This window comes from Triticum dicoccoides, chromosome 5B (genome assembly GCF_002162155.2).
Source record: "Triticum dicoccoides isolate Atlit2015 ecotype Zavitan chromosome 5B, WEW_v2.0, whole genome shotgun sequence".
Taxonomy (NCBI): Eukaryota; Viridiplantae; Streptophyta; class Magnoliopsida; order Poales; family Poaceae; genus Triticum; species Triticum dicoccoides.
Genome location: NC_041389.1, coordinates 720,145,358 through 720,166,643, shown reverse-complemented (window position 1 = coordinate 720,166,643; position 21,286 = coordinate 720,145,358). Strand labels below are relative to the sequence as shown.

Genomic DNA, 21,286 nt, shown 5'->3' with positions numbered 1-21,286 from the left:
CGTCAATAAAAATCTTGTTAGCGGATCTCTTCTCTGTAGAGATGGCTACAAGCTTGTCTTTGAGTCGAATAAATTTGTAATCTCCAAGTATGGAACCTTTGTTGGTAAAGGCTATGAGTCAGGAGGCCTGTTTCGTTTATCCTTATCAGACGTTTGCAATAAAGTTGTTAATCATATTTGCAACAATAGTGAATCAAATGTGTGGCATTCACGTCTTTGTCATGTTAACTTTGGTTGCATGTCGCGACTAGCGAAGTTGAACTTAATCCCTAGTTTCACCACTGTCAAGGGATCTAAGTGTCAAGTGTGTGTGCAAGCTAAGCAACCTCGTAAGACTCACGTGACTGCGGAGACGAGAAATCTTGCACCACTAGAACTAATACATTCAGATCTATGTGAAATGAATGGTGTTTTGACAAAAGGTGGAAAGAAATATTTCATGACGTTAATTGACGACTCCACTAGATACTGCCATGTGTATCTTCTGAAATCTAAGGATGAGGCTTTGAACTTTTTCAAGATCTATAAAGCTGAAGTGGAAAACCAACTTGATCGAAAAATCAAGAGGCTTAGGTCCGACCATGGTGGAGAGTATTTTTCCAATGAACTTGATGCTTTTTGTGCGAAACATGGTATAATCCATGAGAGGACGCCTCCCTACTCACCTCAGTCAAATGGGGTGGCCGAAAGAAAGAACAGTACTCTAACTGATTTGGTTAACGCCATGTTAAACACATCGGGTCTCTCCAAGGCACGGTGGGGGGAGGCGATATTGACTGCATGTCATGTCCTAAACCGAGTTCCCACAAAGAATAAAGAGATAACTCCATTCGAGGAATGGGAGAAGAAAAGGTTAAAACTCACTTATCTGCGAACATGGGGCTGTTTGGCGAAAGTCAATGTACCAATTCCAAAGAAGCGGAAGCTGGGACCAAAAACTGTGGATTGTGTTTTCCTGGGATATGCCTTTCATAGCATAGGCTATAGATTCTTGGTTGTAAAATCTGAGGTACCTGACATGCATGTCGGTACGATCATGAAGTCGAATGATGCGACTTTCTTTGAAGATATCTTTCCCATGAAGGATATGGCTATCTCATCTAATCAGGAGATGCCTAGTTCATCGAATCAGGAACCAGTTACAATTACTGAACCTACCATTTCGATGGAACACTTTGAAAGTCCTGTGGAGGAGAACAATGAAGTTCCTACTAGGAGCAAGAGACAGAGGACTGCAAAGTCTTTTGGTGATGATTTTCTTGTGTATCTCATAGATGACACTCACAGTTCTATTTTGGAGGCCTATGCATCGGAAGATGCTGACTACTGGAAGGAAGCAGTTCGTAGCGATGTGGATTCCATCTTGACGAATGAAACCTGGGAGATAACTGATCGTCCTTATGGGTGCACACCTATAGGATGCAAATGGGTATTCAAGAAGAAGCTTAGGCCTGATGGTACTATTGAAAAGTACAAGGCTCGGCTCGTGGCTAAGGGTTATACCCAAAAGGAAGGTGAAGACTTCTTTGATACTTACTCACCTGTGGCTCGACTGACCACTATTCGAGTTCTACTTTCACTAGCTGCCTCACATGGTCTTCTCGTTCATCAAATGGATGTTAAGACTGCTTTCCTAAATGAAGAGTTGGATGAGGAAATTTATATGGAACAACCAGATGGGTTTGTAATAGATGGTCAGGAAGGGAAAGTGTGCAAGTTGCTGAAGTCCTTGTATGGACTCAAGCAAGCACCCAAACAGTGGCATGAGAAGTTTGAAAGAACTTTAACAGCTGCAGGCTTTGTTGTGAACGAAGCTGACAAATGTGTGTACTATCGCCATGGTGGGGGCAAGGGAGTTATGCTTTGCTTGTATGTTGATGACATACTAATTTTCGGAACAAACTGAATGTTATTAAGGAGGTCAAGGATTTTCTATCTTGCTGTTTTGAGATGAAGGATTTAGGAGTGGCTGATGTCATTCTGAACATCAAGTTGTTGAGAGATGATGATGATGGGATTACATTGCTTCAATCTCACTATGTGGAAAAGATCTTGAGTCGCTTTGGCTATAGTGACTGCAAGCCCTCTCCAACACCATATGATGCTAGCGTGCTGCTTCGAAAGAATCGAAGAATTGCTAGAGACCAATTGAAATATTCACAGATTATTGACTCGCTTATGTACTTAGCCAGTGCTACGAAACCTGACATCTCTTTTGCTGTTAGCAAACTGAGCCGGTTTGTCTCAAAACCAGGAGATGTGCATTGGAAAGCTCTAGAAAAAGTTTTGCGTTATTTGAAAAGTATTGCAAATTATGGAATTCACTATACTGGGCATCCAAAGGTGCTTGAAGGGTATAAGCGACTCGAATCCCCACTGGCTGGGGATGCTCTAAGGTTTGCGGCAAGCATTTGATCCATTTTTTTTGGATAGACGAGACGATGGTACTACTCGAATTGGATTTGGATGCAGCGGCTCGTTGCTGTCAGAAAGAAACGTTGGAACATATGGCAGGCAGGTGCAGACCCCGAGCCCGACGCGGCGGTGTGTGCGGTCTACCGTCCCCACGGCCACCGCCACGCCGACGTCGACGCCGGTGTTTGGCATTTCCCGGTGAAGGAAAGAAAAATCTGGAGTGGAGTGGAGTGGATAGGATAGGACCAATCCACATCACTGCTCCGCTCCTCCCTTCCCCTCACCTCACTACATACACTGCTCTTCCTTCCTTCCCCTCTACAACCAAGATTCAAAGAATCCAATCCAGTCCAATCCATCTTCTCTTTGCCACTCTTCTCCGCCGGAGCTGCTGCCAAAGTCTCTGTCTTTCTCTGTGTCCGTCCAGTAGATGAGCATGGCGGCGACGGCGGCCACGGCCACGGCCTGGCCCTCCACCTCCTCCTCCGTCCTCGCCCCTCGCACCCGCCACCACGCCACCCGCAGCCCCCGCGCCCTCCGCTCCGGCTTCCTCGGCCGCGCCCTCACCCTCGCCGCCCCCACAGACCGCCCCTCCCCCGTCTCCGTCTCCGTGCGCGCGGCCTGGGACGGCCCCCTCTCCTCGGCGCGCCTCATCATGCAGGGCCGCAACGTCAAGGTAACATCTTTCTTTCTTCCCCCCCAATCCCGCAATCCGCGCGAATAATGCGCCATCCATTCCCCCCACCTGAATCCCGCTCTCTGGGCTAACTCGCAGCTGACGGAGAAGCTCAAGGAGCACATCGAGGACAAGGTGGGGCGCGCGGTGCACAACCACGCGCACCTGGTGCGGGAGGTGGACGTGCGCCTCTCCGCCCGCGGCGGCGACCTCAGCAAGGGCCCCAAGCTCTCCCGCTGCGAGGTCACGCTCTTCACGCGCCGCCACGGCGTCGTGCGCGCAGAGGAGGAGGAGGAGTCATCCTACGCCTCCATCGACGCCGCCGCCGCCGTCGTCAAGCGCAAGCTGAGGAAGATCAAGGAGAAGGAGACCGACGTGCGCCACCTCAAGGGCACCAAGGAGTGGCAGGCCTCCGGGCTGTCCGACGTGGAAGACGAGTCGGAGGCAGAGGAGCTGGAGGATGACGACGATGACGAGCTCGTGGAGGTCATCGACGCCGAGGACGAGGAGACCGTGCTCACCAAGGTGACCACTGCACCGTCTGAGCCATCAATCAATCTCTCTTTGATGCTGCATTCGGGAATAAAATGCCACTCATTTACAACTGTTTTGGCTGACAATTTTGCACCTTTTTATTCATTCATCATCTGATCATGTAGTGCAGGAATTTAGAATCAGTCTTTATGGAGAAAGTGAATTCATCTATGTTGCTGTGTTAAGATTTAAGATTGACTGATCAATTGGTGCCAGGGTCTGATGTGTGAGCTCATCAAGTATGCTGTTGTTGGTTTGCAGGTTGTGCGCACCAAGGTGTTCGAGATGGCGCCGCTGACGGTGGATGAGGCGCTGGAGCAGCTGGAGAACGTCGACCACGACTTCTACGCCTTCAGGAACGAGCAGACAGGTACTAGATACCCAAGTGTTGCAGCATTGCATTTGCTCCATCAAACACTTATTGCAAGTTGCAACTCAACTTAACTAATCTGAACCAGACTAAACTGAACTTACCTGAACTAGATTGACTAAAGAGAAGTTATCTGAACTGAAGTGTGGTACGAAATGCAGGGGAGGTGAACATCCTGTACAAGAGGAAGGAGGGAGGGTTCGGGCTCATCATCCCCAAGCAGGACGGCCATGTCGACAAGGCCACCGTCAACGCCAAGGAGCACCCCGTCGCCGGCTGACGTCTCCTCTCCATGACACCAAGTGGATCACTAGCTGTAGCTGCATTAGTCGGTCTGTTTTTTCCCTGATGATAATAATGGTGGTGGGTGTCTTATGAAGCAAGTGTCAACAAGTGCTGGTGTCTTACGCACAAACCCAAGAATCCACACCCAGGAAATGAACAAACTGAATTGATCTGATCCAAGAACTAAAAGGCCGAGATATTTTCTAGTTAGTACTATGCTAGAGGCAGCCAGGAGCTGGGACTGATCCATCATCACAGATCATAGACAGGCAGGAACAGCTCGAGATAAAAAAAAGGTAGACAAGCAAGCAAGGGAGGAAGGGTGTTGGTAGTGGTAAGTACGCTTGAGGTCGGCGGGGGTGGAGGCGGCGGGGAAGGAGACGGCGAGGCGGGTGCCGAGGCTCGTCTCCAGGAAGGCCGTCGCCACGTCGCCGCCGGCGGCCATCTGCTCTGCTTTCCCGACCGTAATGGCAGCTCGCTCCTCTTCCTTTCGCTAGCTCTCACTGTGTGCGCCCTTGAGTGAGTGAGTGAGTGAGTGAGTGAATAAAGAAAGACGTGAAGGCACAAAAAGAATCCACCTGACCTGTCGATGGCTCAACGGTGGACGCACTCCTCGTCTCTCTCTCCGCTTGCACTCACCGGACCGGGGAGGACTAGTATAGAAACAGGGCCTATGGTGATAGAATATAAAAAAAGAACAAAACTTTTGCAATAACCACCTCAAATCTCTCATATATCAATCAATTTGTCCTTCCTAAATAAGACAACGTTTCACACCTGTACGAGTGCCCCTGTCGTATTAAGTTCACACAGAAAACTGCACATATATGTACTGTACAAGAACTCGTGTATATTTGATTTCATTACTAACTTCTGCTACATCAGAAACCATGCAAGAAATCCGAACATGTTGGTCCCTAAAAGTAGGTGGACATCATCACAAATATTAGAGTACATGAGAACATTAATCTATCCACTTGAAATCATAGCAAAACATACATTTGAAATTGCACGATCCCAGACCGAACACAACAGAAGAGACACACAAACATATCTTATCAAGTGTAACATATCATGAGAGGATCACTTTTGGTACATCTCATGCAAGACTAATTATGAAGGACCAAAATAATCGCCGTTTCAGCAAGCTTTGCCAGTAAAAATTGCGTCAACTTTTGCTACTTGATGGTACACAACAGAAAAGCCTCCGTTACTAGTGCGCTCATCGAGCTTCTTGTGCTGGGAGAGATCAGACCCAATAACAAAATAAAATTCAGTTAGCACAGGTCTGTACAAGTGTCAAGCATTCATAATCTTATTACTCATGATCTAATTGAATGAATATGCATCAACAATGCCATCTGACTGTGTGTTGCACATACCACATGGAAGGAAAATAGAGATGAATCAAATTCATCCAAAAACACAACCTAAAGTATATGCTTCTATGCTGGAACTCGCAGAGCCGCCAGCTATTTTGTTGCTCATCCTAACTTACTAATAATGAAATAGATTATAAAACATTATTTATCTCGTACAAAAAACAATAGTGCATTCTGTTCATATGGTGAGACTGGCAACCAATGGCAGAAGTAGGCAACAAAAATATTTACATATAAAGTTCAGATAAACTTAAGTTAACACACAAAATGCAGAATCATATTAGACATCAATCATATAAACCTTGGGATTTTACTGAAAAGAGCTCATAATTTTTGGTCAGATACTCCACTGGGCAAAAATATCTAGTAATATTATTTGCAAACACACTGGGCTTGCATATTTTTTTGGTCAGGTACCTTTATAAAATTTTAACATAGCTGAAAGCTTGAACAACCATCCATATACCTCAGATCATCAGATTACATGTTTCAAGGACTACTTAAAAGCAGAGATAGGAACAAGAACAAATGGCAACAAACAAAAAGTTTTTTTTCTGTCCTGGAGATTCAGATTATTATTATAATCCAATAGTCTTAAAAGAAAATGATGGCATGCATTATATTACTTCGGAATAGCAACAAAAAAACCACGACAGCACAGGAAATAAAAATGGACATGATGACCAAGAAAGAGTGGTCGTAAACCATTTCACGTTGTGGGAACCAATCAAAGTGCAACAGAATTTGACAATTCAATTGCTCTAGTATCCAAAATATTGTCAAAATGTTATATTTTCACCAGTTCATCTGCGTGGTTGTAGTGATTCTACCACTGTCATTAATTTTATTTTACTTTGACTCCAGGCTCGATTAACTGAGCTCCAATCAGAATGTGTTCATGTAGTGCTTAAACAACATCGCAGTGATCCAAGGAACTGTAGTTTTTTTTGTGTGGTCAATGGAACAAATAGTTTACTGCTACCAGTGAGCAAAATGGCAGCGCACAACAATTGACTGCCCGTTCTAATGCGGCCAAAATAATGTGCACCTAGAAAGAGCAGAAGGCAAAATAGAAGCTAAATTTTCCATATTGGAAATCATGAAATCACCAAGTTAGGTCATCCTATAAGCATCCATTGATCCCCAGGTCAAATATTCATTGACAAAAATATTTTTCGGCAAACAAGTGCAACTACTTTTCTTTCTCTGGAAGAAGACATCTCCAATTGCAAGGTTGCAAATTAGAAGGTACAGACAACGAGAGTCTTATTTTACAAGCGGAAGGTTACAATGAATGCAAACTGAAAACAAGAATGATATCCTTCAACCTCTCGGTGAAATATGTACACTATTCCCTAACTATTTTGGTCAGGTGAATTCGACATCTAAAAATCTAAAACAACACATGAACATGCTGCTAGATATATTAAATTAGTTCATGGATGTAAGCGCGGTTTTGAGCTGACCACATTTTGACCTCCAAGCTTTGATGTTGTCTGATACTAATATTTTGGGCACCGATAATCTTACATGTTAGGACAGACTACAAAAGCTTAACATAAACTTGTGAACTAATTTCACCAGGACAACGAGAGCCACTATAGGATGTTCATGTGTGGCTGTATCACAAGCATATGTACCTCTATAACATCGCGAGGCAACGAGAGCAACTATAGGATGTTCCTGTATCACAAGCTAAGGCTGAAACATCATCTCGCCAGAATCTATTCCATACTATTTTTTGACACACCACACGACATCCGTATATGCATGCTAAATATTCAGCTTTATCAGCCTCTCACTAAAATCTACTCTGTTCATGTGTTTCTGCTCCGACTCTCTCTGCACTCCTGCGAAAATAAAAGCAGTGGGCTTGACTGTTTCATCAGATATAGTTCAAACCACGGGCGAGGCGCTTTGAAGCTAAACCTGCATTGAACCCCCTTTTTTGGGGAAGTATGAGATGCATATTTAGAAGTACCAACAAATTCTGAACAAAATCCAACATGTGCATATACAGTACATATGTGTAAACTTTCATTAGATGGATATGCCTCTTCCTGAACACAGCACAGTATAAAATATGAGCTACAATGACCAATGTTGACAATGTGCAATCTTCAGACACATGTGTTCTTGGATAGCATACCAGAACTAAGCCATAGCACTAAGCATCATGCTAAGCGTCACAGGAGAGGGGAGCTGCCATTAGAGAATAATCTACAGGAGGGAGAGGGGGAGGGAAGTGGGAGAAACGGAGCTGACCTTGTTTCTGATCCTGCGAGGCGAAGGAGGCGAGGAGGTCGAACACCACCGGCTTGCCTCCGGTGAGCTATTGCTGGATCTAGGAGCAACGGGGAGGAGAAGATAGTGGCAGCATCACCACGGACTAGATCACTACTAGCTTGCCTCCGGATGTAGGAACGTGCTGAGCGGGCGGGACACCCGCGGCCACCAGGGACGAGGAGACCGTGGCGGCGGCTGCCCGGTCGCTGACGACGATGTGCAGCGTGATGATGTGGTGGCCTGGGGACGGAGCCAAGCGACCTAGATGCCGTACTAGGAGGGGAAGAGGCAGGGAGTAGGTGCCGTGGGAGTAACCATCGTCCACCATGGAAGCACCGGATCTGCCTATCTGAGCAGCCGCCACCGTCGACGAGAGATTGGGGAACAGGGGAGCGAGCTACACGGAGAGTCGTTTTGAAGGAGAGGGACCTGAGGCAACTTAGTTGAGAGTAAAGGGACATATTTGCACAGAGTTGTGTAGTTATGAGTACAGATCCATCCTCTCGGATCTACTCCCTCCGTTCCAAAATAGATGAACCAACTTTGTAAGTATAGCATATATGCCTGATCCAACGGCCCAGTATCATTTTTCTATTCTTCTACCGTAAGCTCTGTTTCTATGCTTGATCAAACTTAGTTGAGAGTAAAGCAGACAAGAATTTTGGGACGGAGAGAGTATAACATAGGGATCACTCCATATGTGCTTACAAGTATGCCGATAGTCCCATTGACCTTCTTTCAAGTACTCGTGGGGAACCGAAAAGGTTGGACTTTTGTCCATCACATTTTTTCTAGCAAAACGATGAGACTAAATCTACGTACATGTTGGCCAAGTGGGATATAATTTCTAGGCTGAAGGACCAAGCGGGTTGAGGTAAAGAACAGGTGCATGCTCAGTAAATAGCTATATAGGCTATCTGTAAAGAGGAGGGTTTGTGGATACATTTATTACATAACAAGTATTTGCAATCCAAGACTCTTGCACAAGTAATGGCGCAACCGAATGATTCACCTTTTTAGAAGGGGCTGATGCGAATAAAGGTTGCATTCTTCGATAGAACCAAAATCATTGTAGGAAACAGTAATACTATTAGGTTTTGGGAGGATACATGGTTAGGGGAGACGCCATTTGCCATACAATATCCAACCCTTTACAATATTGTAATCTCTAGGAAGCTCAAGAGAAGGTACGGAGTATGACTAATAAGCTCCACCTGTGGGGTTTAGCCTTCGGCAGCCACGTATCAGCTGAAAGTAGGTGAAACTTCTGCATACCAAACTGACAATTCAAGGCATAGTACATTGTTCAGTTATGAAGAAGTCTAATCCTGTTGCTCTAGTGTAAGTTCAAGTTAACAGTCTCCACTGAAATTTCTGATATATCAAATATTGTTTGGAACAGTTGACAAACCTATGTGCCTCGAGATCTGGTATGGGATTGTTGAATCATAGATGGGCTTTAGGCCCATATGAACAATGATTCCTGGTTAACCTTGAGGCCCATGTAGGATATGGCAGGTGGTGGGAAGTTTAGTACCACCTTCCTAGTTGAGGAGAGTTGAGACTGTTGGGGAACGCAGTATTTCAAATTTTTTTCTACGATCACGCAAGATCTATCTAGGAGATGCATAGCAAAGAGCAGGGAGAGTGTGTCCACGTACCCTTGTAGACCGAAGGCGGAAGCGTTTAGTAACGCGGTTGATGTAGTCGAACGTCTTCACGATCCAACCGATCCAAGGACCGAACGTACGGCACCTCCGTGTTCAACACATGTTCAGCACGATGACGTCCCTCGAGCTCTTGATCCAGTTGAGGACGAGGGAGAGCTCCGTCAGCACGATGGCATGGCGACGGTGATGATGAAGTTACCGGCGCAGGGCTTCGCCTAAGCACTACGACGATATAACCGAGGTGTTAACCGTGGAGGGGGGCACCGCACACAGCTAGGATCAATTGATGTGTGTTCTAGGGGTGCCCTCCCCATGTATATAAAGGAGGGAGAGGGAGGGAGGCAACCTAGGGCGCGCCCAAGTAGGAGGAATCCTACTTGGGCCCCTAGTCGAATTCGCCCTTACCATATTTGGACAAAGGGGAAAGGAAGGAGGGGGAGAGGAAGGAAGTAGGAGTCCTACTTCATACTTTCCTTTTCCTCCTCTCATTTCCCTTTCTCCCCACGTGGCTGTCCCTATAGGGGGCACACCAGCCCCTTGTGTGCTGGTGTGTTCCCTTACTTGGCCCATTAAGCCCATATCTTTGCCGGAGGTTGCCCGGAACCCCTTCCGGTGATCCGGTATCACCCGGAACACTTTCGGTGTCCGAATATAGCCTTCCAATATATGAATCTTTACCTCTCGACCATTTCGAGACTCCTCGGCATGTCCGTGATCTCATCCGGGACTCCGAACAAACTTAGGTAATCAAATCACATAACTCATAATACAAATCGTCATCGAACGTTAAGCGTGCGGACCCTACGGGTTCGAGAACTATGTAGACATGACCGAGACACATCTCCAGTCAATAACCAATAGCGGAAACTGGATGCTCATATTGGCTCCTACATATTCTACGAAGATCTTTAACGGTCAAACCGCATAACAACATACGTTGTTCCCTTTGTCATCGGTATGTTACTTTCCCGAGATTCGATCATCGGTATCATCATACCTAGTTCAATCTCGTTACCGGCAAGTCTATTTACTCGTTCCTTAATGCATCATCCCACAACTAACTCATTAGTCACATTGCTTGCAAGGCTTATAGTGATGTGCATTAACGAGAGGGCCCGGAGATACCTCTCCGATACACGGAGTGACAAATCCTAATCTTGATCTATGCCAACCCAACAAACACTTCCGGAGACACCCGTAGAGCATCTTTATAATCACCCAGTTACATTGTGACATTTGATAGCACACAAGGTGTTCCTCCGGTATTTGGGAGTTGCATAATCTCATAGTCTGAGGAACATGTATAATTCATGAAGAAAGCAGTAGCAATGAAACTGCAATGATCATAATGCTAAGCTAACGAATGGGTCTTGTCCATCACATCATTCTCCTAATGATGTGATCCCGTTCATCAAATGGAAACACATGTCTATGGTTAGGAAACATAACCATCTTTGATAAAAGAGCTAGTCAAGTGGAGGCATACTAGGGACACTTATGTTTTGTCTATGTATTCACACATGTACTAAGTTTCCGGTTAATCCAATTCTAGCATGAATAATAAACATTTATCATGAAATAAGGAAATAAATAATAACTTTAATATTGCCTCTAGGGCATATTTCCTTCAGTCTCCCACTTGCACTAGAGTCAATAATCTAGATCACATCACCATGTGATTAACACCAATAGTTCACATCACCATGTGATTAACACCCATAGTTCACATCGCCATGTGATCAACACCCAAAGGGTTTATTAGAGTCAATAATCTAGTTCACATCGCCATGTGATTAACACCCAAAGAGTACTAAGGTGTGATCATGTTTTGCTTGTGAGAGAAGTTTAGTCAACGGGTCTGCCACATTCAGATCCATATGCATTTTGCAAATTTCTATGTCTACAATGCTTTGCACGGAGCTACTCTAGCTAATTGCTCCCCCTTTCAATATGTATCCAGATTGAGACTTAGAGTCATCCGGATTAGTGTCAAAGCTTGCATCGACGTAACCCTTTACGACGAACTTTTTGTCACCTCCATAATCGAGAAACATATCCTTATGCTACTAAGGATAATTTTGACCGCTGTCCAGTGATCTACTCTTAGATCACTATTGTACCCCCTTGCCAAAACTCATGGCAAGGTACACAATAGGTCTGGTACACATCACAACATACTTTATAGAACCTATGACTGTGGCATAAGGAATGACTTTCATTCTCTTTCTATTTTCTGTCGTGGTCGGGCTTTGAGTCTTACTCAACTTTACACCTTGTAATACAGACAAGAACTTCTTCTTTGACTGATCCATTTTGAACTCTTTCAAAAACTTGTCAACGTATATACTCATTGAAAAAACTTATCAAGCATCTTGATCTATCTCTATAGATCTTGATGCCCAATATGTAAGCAGCTTCACCGAGGTCTTTCTTTGAAAAACTCCTTTTAAACACTCCTTTATGCTTTCCAGAAAATTCTACATCATTTCCGATCAACAATATGTCATTCACATATACTTATCAGAAAGGCTGTAGTGCTCCCACTCACTTTCTTATAAATACAGGCTTCACCGTAAGTCTATATAAAACTATATGCTTTGATCAACTCATCAAGGCGTATATTCCAACTCCAAGATGCTTGAACCAGTCCATAGATGGATCGCTGGAGCTTGCACACCTTGTTAGTACCTTTAGGATTGACAAAACCTTCTGGTTGCATCATATAAAACTCTTCTTTAAGGAATATCCAATTAAGGAATGTAGTTTTGACATCCATTTGCCAGATTTCATAAAATATGGTAACTGTTAACATGATTCGGACGGATTTAAGCATCGCTACAGTTGAGAAAATCTCATTATAGTCAACACCTTGAACTTGTCAAAAACCTTTTGCGACAAGTCTAGCTTTGTAGATAGTAACACTACTATCAGTGTCCGTCTTCCTCTTGAAGATCCATTTATTTAATATGGCTTGCCGACCATCGGGCAAGTCCACCAAAGTCCATACTTTGTTCTCATACATGGATCCCATCTCAGATTTCATGGCCTCAAGCCATTTCGCGGAATCTGGGCTCATCATCGCTTCCTCATAGTTCATAGGTTCATCATGGTCTAGTAACATGACTTTCAGAATAGGATTACCGTACCACTCTGGTGCGGACCGTACTATGGAAAACCTACGAGGTTCTGTAGTAACTTGATCTGAAGTTTCATGATCATCATAATTAGCTTCCTCACTAATTGGCGTAGGAATCACTAGAACTGATTTCTATGATGAGCTACTTTCCAATTCGGAAGAAGGTACAATTACCTCATCAAGCTCTACTTTCCTCCCACTCACTTCTTTCGAGAGAAACTCCTTCTCTCGAAAGGATCCATTCTTAGCAATGAATATCTTGCCTTTGGATCTATGATAGAAGGTGTACCCAACAGTTTCCTTTGGGTATCCTATGAAGACACAGTTCTCCAATTTGGGTTTGAGCTTTTCAGGCTGAAGCTTTTTCATATAAGCATCGTAGCCCAAACTATAAGAAATGACAACTTTGGTTTCTTGCCAAACCATAGATCCATAAGGTGTCATCTCAACGGATTTTGATGGTGCCATATTTAAAGTGAATGCAGCTGTCTCTAATGCATAACCCAAAAACGATAGTGGTAACCCGGTAAGAGACATCATAGATCGCACCATATCCAATAAAGTGCAGTTACAACGTTCGAACACACCATTACGCTGTGGTGTTCCATTTGGCGTGAGCTGTATTTTCTTGTTACGATGATTCTCCACTTCACTCTGAAATTCTTTGAACTTTTCAAATGTTTCAGACTTGTGTTTCATTAAGCAGATATACCCATATCTGCTCAAATCATCTGTGAAGGTCAGAAAATAACGATACCCACCTTGAGCATCAACATTCATTGGACCGCATACATCGGTATGTATTATTTCCAATAAGTCACTAGCTCGTTCCATTGTTCCGGAGAATGGAGTTTTAGTCATCTTGCCCATAAGGCACGGTTCGCAAGCACCAAGTGATTCATAATAAAGTGATTCCAAAAGTCCATCAGTATGGAGTTTCTTCATGCGCTTTACATCAATATGACCCAAACGGCAGTATCACAAATAAGTTGCACTATCATTATTAAACTTCAATCTGTTGGCTTCAACACTATGAATATGTGTATCACTACTATCGAGATTCAACAAAATTAGACCACTCAGCAGGAGTGCATGACCATAAAAGATATTACTCATATAAATAGAACAACCATTATTCTCTGATTTAAATGAATAACCGTCTCGCATCAAACAAGATCCAGATATAGTGTTCATGCTCAACGCTGGCAGCAAATAACACTTATTCAGGTCTAAAACTAATCCCGACGGTAGATGTAGAGGTAGCGTGCCGACCATGATCACATCGACTTTGGAACCATTTCCCACGCGCATCATCACCTCGTCCTTAGCCAATCTTCGCTTAATCCGTAGCCCCTATTTCGAATTGCAAATATGAGCAACAGAACTAGTTTCAAATACCCAGACGCTACTGCGAGCATTAGTTAATTACACATCAATAACATGTATATAAAATATACCTTTCACTTTGCCATCCTTCTTATCCGCCAAATACTTGGGGCAGTTCCGCTTCTAGTGACCAGTCCCTTTGTAGTAGAAGCACTCAGTTTCAGGCTTAGGTCCAGACTTGGGTTTCTTCTCTTGAGCAACAATATTTTTGCTGTTCTTCTTGAAGTTCCCTTTCTTCCCTTTGCCCTTTTCCTTGAAACTAGTGGTCTTATTGACCATCAACACTTGATGCTCCTTTTTCATTTCTACCTCCGCGGCCTTTAGCATCACGAAGAGCTCGGGAATAGTCTTTTCGTCATCCCTTGCATACTATAGTTCATCACGAAGTTCCAGTAACTTGGTGATGGTGACTAGAGAACTCTGTCAATCACTATCATATCTGGAAGATTAACTCCCACTTGATTCAAGTGATTGCAGTACCCAGACATTCTAAGCACATGCTCACTAGTTGAGCAATTCTTCTCCATCTTTTAGGCAAAGTAATTGTCAGAAGTCTCATACCTCTTGACACGGACATGAGTCTGAAATACCAATTTCAGCTCTTTGAACATCTCATATGCTCCGTGACGTTTCAAAAACATTTTTGAAGTCCTGATTCTAAGTTGTAAAGCATGGTGCACTAAACTATCAAGTAGTCATCATATTGATCTAGCCAAACGTTCATAACGTTTGCATCTGCTCCTGCAATAGGTCAGTCACCTAGCGGTGCATCAAGGACATAATTCTTCTGTGCAGCAATGAGGATAAACCTCAGATCACGGACCCAGTCCACATCATTGCTACTATCATCTTTCAACTTAGTTTTCTCTAGGAACATATAAAAACATAGGGAAGCAATAACGCGAGCTATTGATCTAGAACATAATTTGCAAAATACCATCAGGACCAATTTCATGATAAATTAAAGTTCAATGAATCATATTACTTAAGAACTCCCACTAAGATAGACATCCCTTTAGTCATCTAAATGATAACGTGATCCAAATCAACTAAACCATGTCCAATCATCACGTGAGATGGAGTAGTTTTCAATGGTGAACATCACTATGTTGATCATATCTACTATATGATTCACGCTCGACCTTTCGGTCTCCAGTGTTCCCAGGCCATATCTGCATATGCTAGACTCGTCAAGTTTAACCCGAGTATTCTGCGTGTGCAAAACTGGCTTGCACCCGTTGTATGTGAACATAGAGCTTATCACCCCGATCATCACGTGGTGTCTCGACACGACGAACTGTAGCAACGGTGCATACTCAGGGAGAACACTTATACCTTGAAATTTAGTAAGGTATCATCTTATAATGCTACCGACGTTCTAAGCAAAATAAGATGCATAAAGGTTAAACATCACATGCAATCGAAATATGTGACATGATATGGCCATCATCATCTTGTGCTCATGATCTCCATCACCGAAGCATCGTCATGATCTCCATCGTCACCGGCACGACACCTTGATCTCCATCGTAGCATCGTTGTCGTCTCACCAACTATTTTTACTACGACTATCGCTACCGCTTAGTGATAAAGTAAAACAATTACATGGCGGTTGCATTGCATACAATAAAGCGACAACCATATGGCTCCTGCCAGTTGCCGATAACTTTGTTACAAAACATGATCATCTCATACAACAATTTATATCACATCATGCTTGACCATATAACATCACAGCAAGCCCTGTAAAAACAAGTTAGACGTCCTCTACTTTGTTCTTGCAAGTTTTACGTGGCTGCTACGGGCTTCTAGCAAGAACTGTTCTTACCTACGCCTCAAAACCACAACGCTTTCGTCAAGTGTGCTGTTTTAACCTTCAACAAGGACTGGGCGTAGCCACACTCGATTCAACTAAAGTTGGAGAAACAGACACTCACCGACCACCTATGTGCGAAGCACGTCGGTAGAACCAGTCTCGCGTAAGCGTACGTGTAATGTCGGTCTGAGCCGCTTCATCCAACAATACCGCCGAATCAAAGTATGACATGCTGGTAAGCAGTATGACTATTATCGCCCACTACTCTTTGTGTTCTACTCGTGCATATAACATCTACGCATAGACCTGGCTCGGATGCCACTGTTGGGGAACGCAGTATTTCAAATTTTTTCCTACGATCACGCAAGATCTATCTTGGAGATGCATAGCAACAAGCCGGGAGAGTGTGTCCACGTACCCTCGTAGACCGAAAGCGGAAGCGTTTGGTAACGCGGTTTATGTAGTCGAACGTCTTCACGATCCAACCGATCCAAGTACCAAACGTACGGCACCTCCATGTTCAGCACACGTTCAACACGATGACGTCCCTCGAGCTCTTGATCCAGTTGAGGACGAGGGAGAGTTCCGTCAGCACAACAGCGTGGTGACGATGATGATGAAGTTACCAGTGCAGGGCTTCACCTAAGCAGTACGACGATATGACCGAGGTGTTAACTGTGGAGGGGGGCACCGCACACGGCTAGGAACTATTGGTGTGTGTTCTAGGGGTGTCCTCCCCACGTATATAAAGAAGGGAGAGGGAGGGAGGCAGCCTAGGGCGCGCCCAAGTAGGAGGAATCCTACTTGGGCCCCTAGTCCAATTCGCCCCCCTTACCATATTTGGACAAGGGGGAAAGGAAGGAGGGGGGAGGGGACGGAAGTAGAAGTAGAAGTATATTGTTCGGAGTCCTGGATGAGATCCCGAACGTCACGAGGAGTTCCGGAATGGTCCGGAGGTAAAGATTTATATATGGGAAGTCCTGTTTTGGTCACCGGAAAAGTTTCGGGTTTTATCGGTAACGTACCGGGACCACCGGGAGGGTCCCGGGGGTCCACCAAGTGGGGCCACTGGCCCCGAAGGCTTGCATGGGCCTAGAGTGGAAAGGGACCAGCCCCAGAGTGGGCTGGTGCGCCTCCTGCCCTTGCCCAAGGCGCAGCTAGGAGGGGAGAGGGGAAACCCTAGGCGCAGATGGGCCTATAGGCCCACCCTAGGGCGCGCCCCCTCTCTCCCCCTCTTGGCCGCCCCCTCCAAGTCCCATCTAGGGCTGGCCGCCGCCCCCTAGGGGTGGAAACCTAGGTGGGGGCGCAGCCCCCTCCCCCCCTATATATAGTAGAGGCATTGGAGCAGCCTAACACATGAGAACTTCTCCCTCTTGGCGCAGCCCTACCTCTCTCCCTACTCCTCCTCTCCCGCGGTGCTTGGCAAAGCCCTGCTGGACTACCACGCTCCTCCACCACCACCACGCCGTTGTGCTGCTACTGGATGGAGTCTTCCTCAACCTCTCCCTCTCTCCTTGCTGGATCAAGGCGCGGGAGATGTCACCGGGCTGTACGTGTGTTGAACGCGGAGGTGCCGTCCGTTCGGCACTAGGATCTCCGGTGATTTGGATCACGACGAGTACGACTCCTTCAACCCCGTTCTCATGAACGCTTCTGCATAGCGATCTACAAGGGTATGTAGATGCACTCTCCTTCCCCTCGTTGCTGGTTTCTCCATAGATAGATCTTGGTGACACGTAGGAAAATTTTGAATTTCTGCTACGTTCCCCAACAGTGGCATCATGAGCTAGGTCTATTGCGTAGATTCTTTGCACGAGTAGAACACAAAGTAGTTGTGGGCGTTGATTTTGTTCAATATGCTTACCGTTACTAGTCCAATCTTGTTTCGACGGTATTGTGGGATGAAGCGGCCCGGACCGACCTTACACGTACTCTTACGTGAGACAGGTTCCACCGACTGACATGCACTTGGTGCATAAGGTGGCTAGCGGGTGCCAGTCTCTCCCACTTTAGTCGGAACGGATTCGATGAAAAGGGTCCTTATGAAGGGTAAATAGCAATTGGCATATCATGTTGTGGTTTTGCGTAGGTAAGAAACGTTCTTGCTAGAAACCCATAGCAGCCACGTAAAACATGCAAACAACAATTAGAGGACGTCTAACTTGTTTTTGCAGGGTATGCTTTGTGATGTGATATGGCCAAGAAGAATGTGATGAATGATATGTGATGTATGAGATTGATCATGTTCTTGTAATAGGATTCACGACTTGCATGTCGATGAGTATGACAACCGGCAGGAGCCATAGGAGTTGTCTTTATTTATTGTATGACCTGTGTGTCATTGAAGAACGCCATGTAAACTACTTTACTTTATTGCTAAACGCGTTAGTCATAGAAGTAGAAGTAGTCGTTGGCGTGACAACTTCATGAAGACACGATGATGGAGATCATGATGATGGAGATCATGGTGTCGTGCCGGTGACGATGATGATCATGGAGCCCCGAAGATGAAGATCAAAAGGAGCAAAATGATATTGGCCATATCATGTCACTATTTGATTGCATGTGATGTTTATCATGTTTATGCATCTTGTTTACTTAGGATGACGGTAGTAAATAAGATGATCCCTTACAAAATTTCAAGAAGTGTTCTCCCCTAACTGTGCACCGTTGCTACAGTTTGTCGCTTCTAAGCACCACGTGATGATCGGGTGTGATGGATTCTTACGTTCACATACAACGGGTGTAAGACAGTTTTACACAGCGAAAACACTTAGGGTTAACTTGACGAGCCTAGCATGTGCAGACATGGCCTCGGAACACGGAGACCGAAAGGTCGAGCATGAGTCGTATAGCAGATACGATCAACATGAAGATGTTCACCGATGATGACTAGTCCGTCTCACGTGATGATCGGACACGGCCTAGTTGACTCGGATCATGTAATCACTTAGATGACCAGAGGGATGTCTATCTGAGTGGGAGTTCATAAGATGAACTTAATTATCCTGAACATAGTCAAAAGACCTTTTGCAAATTATGTCGTAAGCTCGCGCTTTAGTTCCACTGTTTAGATATGTTCCTAGAGAAAATATAGTTGAAAGTTGATAGTAGCGATTATGCGATCAGTAGAAAGCTTATGTCCTTAATGCACCGCTCAGTGTGCTGAACCCCAACGTCGTTTGTCGATGTTGCGAACATCGGACATACACGTTTTGATAACTACGTGATAGTTCAATTAAATGGTTTGAGTAGAGGCACCAAAGACGTTTTCGAAACGTCGCGGAACATATGAGATGTTTCGAGGGCTGAAATTGGGATTTCAGGCTCGTGCCCACGTCAAGAGGTATAACACCTCCGACGATTTTCTTAGCCTGCAAACTAAGGGAGAAAAGCTCAATCATTGAGCTTGTGCTCAGATTGTCTGAGCACAACAATCACTTGAATCGAGTGGGAGTTGATCCTCCAGATGAGATAGTGATGTTTCCCCAAAGTCATTGCCACCAAGCTGCTAGAGCTTCGTGATTAACTATAACATATCAAGGATAGATATGATGATCCTTGAAATATTCATGATGTTTGACACCGCGAAAGTAGAAATCAAGAAGGAGCATCAATTGTTGATGGTTGGTGAAACCACTAGTTTCAAGAAGGGCAAGGGAACAAAGGGATACTTCATGAAACGGCAATTCAGCTGCTGCTCTAGTGAAGAAACCCAAGGTTGAACCCAAACCCGAGACTAAGTGCTTCTGTAATAAGGGGAACAACCACTGGAGCAGCATTACCCTAGATACTTGGTAGATGAGAAGGCTGGCAAGGTCGATAGAAGTATATTGGATATACATTATGTTAATGTGTACTTTACTAGTACTCCTAGTAGCACCAGGATATTGGATACCGGTTCGGTTGCTAAGTGTTAGTAACTCGAAATAAAAGCTACGGAATAAACGGAGACTAGCTAACGTATTATTATTATATAACTGTATTATCCGGAAATAAAAGCTAACTCGAAATACACGTGTGAATATGCCCTAGAGGCAATAATAAAAGTATTATTATTATATTTCCTTGTTAATGATAATTGTCTTTTATTCATGCTATAACTGTATTATCCGGAAATCGTAATACACGTGTGAATACATAGACCACAATATGTCCCTAGTGAGCCTCTAGTTGACTAGCTCGTTGTGATCAACAGATAGTCATGGTTTCCTGGCTATGGGCATTGGATGTCGTTGATAACGGGATCACATCATTAGGAGAATGATGTGATGGACAAGACCCAATCCTAAGACTAGCACAAAAGATCGTGTAGTTCATTTGCTAGAGCTTTGCCAATGTCAAGTATCTCTTCCTTCGACCATGAGAGCGTGTAACTCCTGGATACCGTAGGAGTGCTTTGGGTGTATCAAACGTCACAACGTAACTGGGTGACTATAAAGGTGCACTACAGGTATCTCCGAAAGTATCTATTGTTTTATGCGGATCGAGACTGGGATTTGTCACTCCGTGTAAACGGAGAGTTATCTCTGGGCCCACTCGGTAGGACATCATCATATGCGCAATGTGACCAAGGAGTTGATCACGGGATGATGTGTTATGGAACGAGTAAAGTGACTTGCCGGTAACGAGATTGAACAAGGTATTGGATACCGATGATCGAATCTCGGGCAAGTAACATACCGATAGACAAAGGGAATTGAATACGGGATTGATTAAGTCCTTGACATCGTGGTTCATCCGATGAGATCATCGTGGAACATGTGGGAGCCATCATGGGTATCCAGATCCCGCTGTTGGTTATTGACCGGAGAACGTCTCGGTCATGTCTACATGTCTCCCGAACCCGTAGGGTCTACACACTTAAGGTTCGATGACGCTAGGGTTATAAAGGAAGTTTGTATGTGGTTACCGAATGTTGTTCGGAGTCCTGGATGAGATCCCGGACGTCACGAGGAGTTCCGGAATGGTCCGGAGGTAAAGATTTATATATGGGAAGTCCTATTTTGGCCACCGGAAAATGTTCGGGATTTTTCGGTATTGTACCGGGAAGGTTCTAGAAGGTTCCGGAGTGGGGCCCACCTGCATGGGGGGGCCCACATGGACGTGGGTAGTGGGGGCAAGGCCCCACACCCCTGGTCAAGGCGCACCAAGATCCCCCCTTAGAAGGAATAAGATCATATCCCGAAGGGATAAGATCAAGATCCCTAAAAAGGGGGGATAACAATCGGTGGGGAAGGAAATAATGAGATTTCTTTCCTCCCACCTTGGCCAACGCCCCAATGGACTTGGAGGGCAAGAAACCATCCCCTCCACCCCTATATATAGTG

At 44.8% G+C, this 21,286-nt stretch overlaps 1 protein-coding gene across 1 annotated transcript; it reads left to right on the top strand.

The window, feature by feature from the left end:
• Positions 1–2,730: 2,730 nt before the first annotated feature.
• LOC119312975 (ribosome-binding factor PSRP1, chloroplastic-like) lies at positions 2,731–4,453 on the top strand. The gene is made up of 4 exons (XM_037588774.1): positions 2,731–3,091; positions 3,191–3,616; positions 3,887–3,995; positions 4,157–4,453. Exons 1-4 carry the CDS (start codon positions 2,846–2,848, stop codon positions 4,273–4,275), a joined length of 900 nt encoding a protein of 299 aa, XP_037444671.1. The 5' UTR covers positions 2,731–2,845; the 3' UTR covers positions 4,276–4,453.
• Positions 4,454–21,286: the final 16,833 nt, after the last annotated feature.

What these genes read in the sequence shown, in the direction of transcription:
- LOC119312975 (XM_037588774.1), top strand. Translation starts at nt 2,846, where the DNA reads ATGAGCATGGCGGCGACGGCGGCCACGGCCACGGCCTGGCCCTCCACC. An exon ending in TGCAGGGCCGCAACGTCAAG is followed by an intron (nt 3,092 to 3,190) that starts GTAACATCTTTC and finishes GCTAACTCGCAG; the next exon opens with CTGACGGAGAAGCTCAAGGA. An exon ending in AGGAGACCGTGCTCACCAAG is followed by an intron (nt 3,617 to 3,886) that starts GTGACCACTGCA and finishes GTTGGTTTGCAG; the next exon opens with GTTGTGCGCACCAAGGTGTT.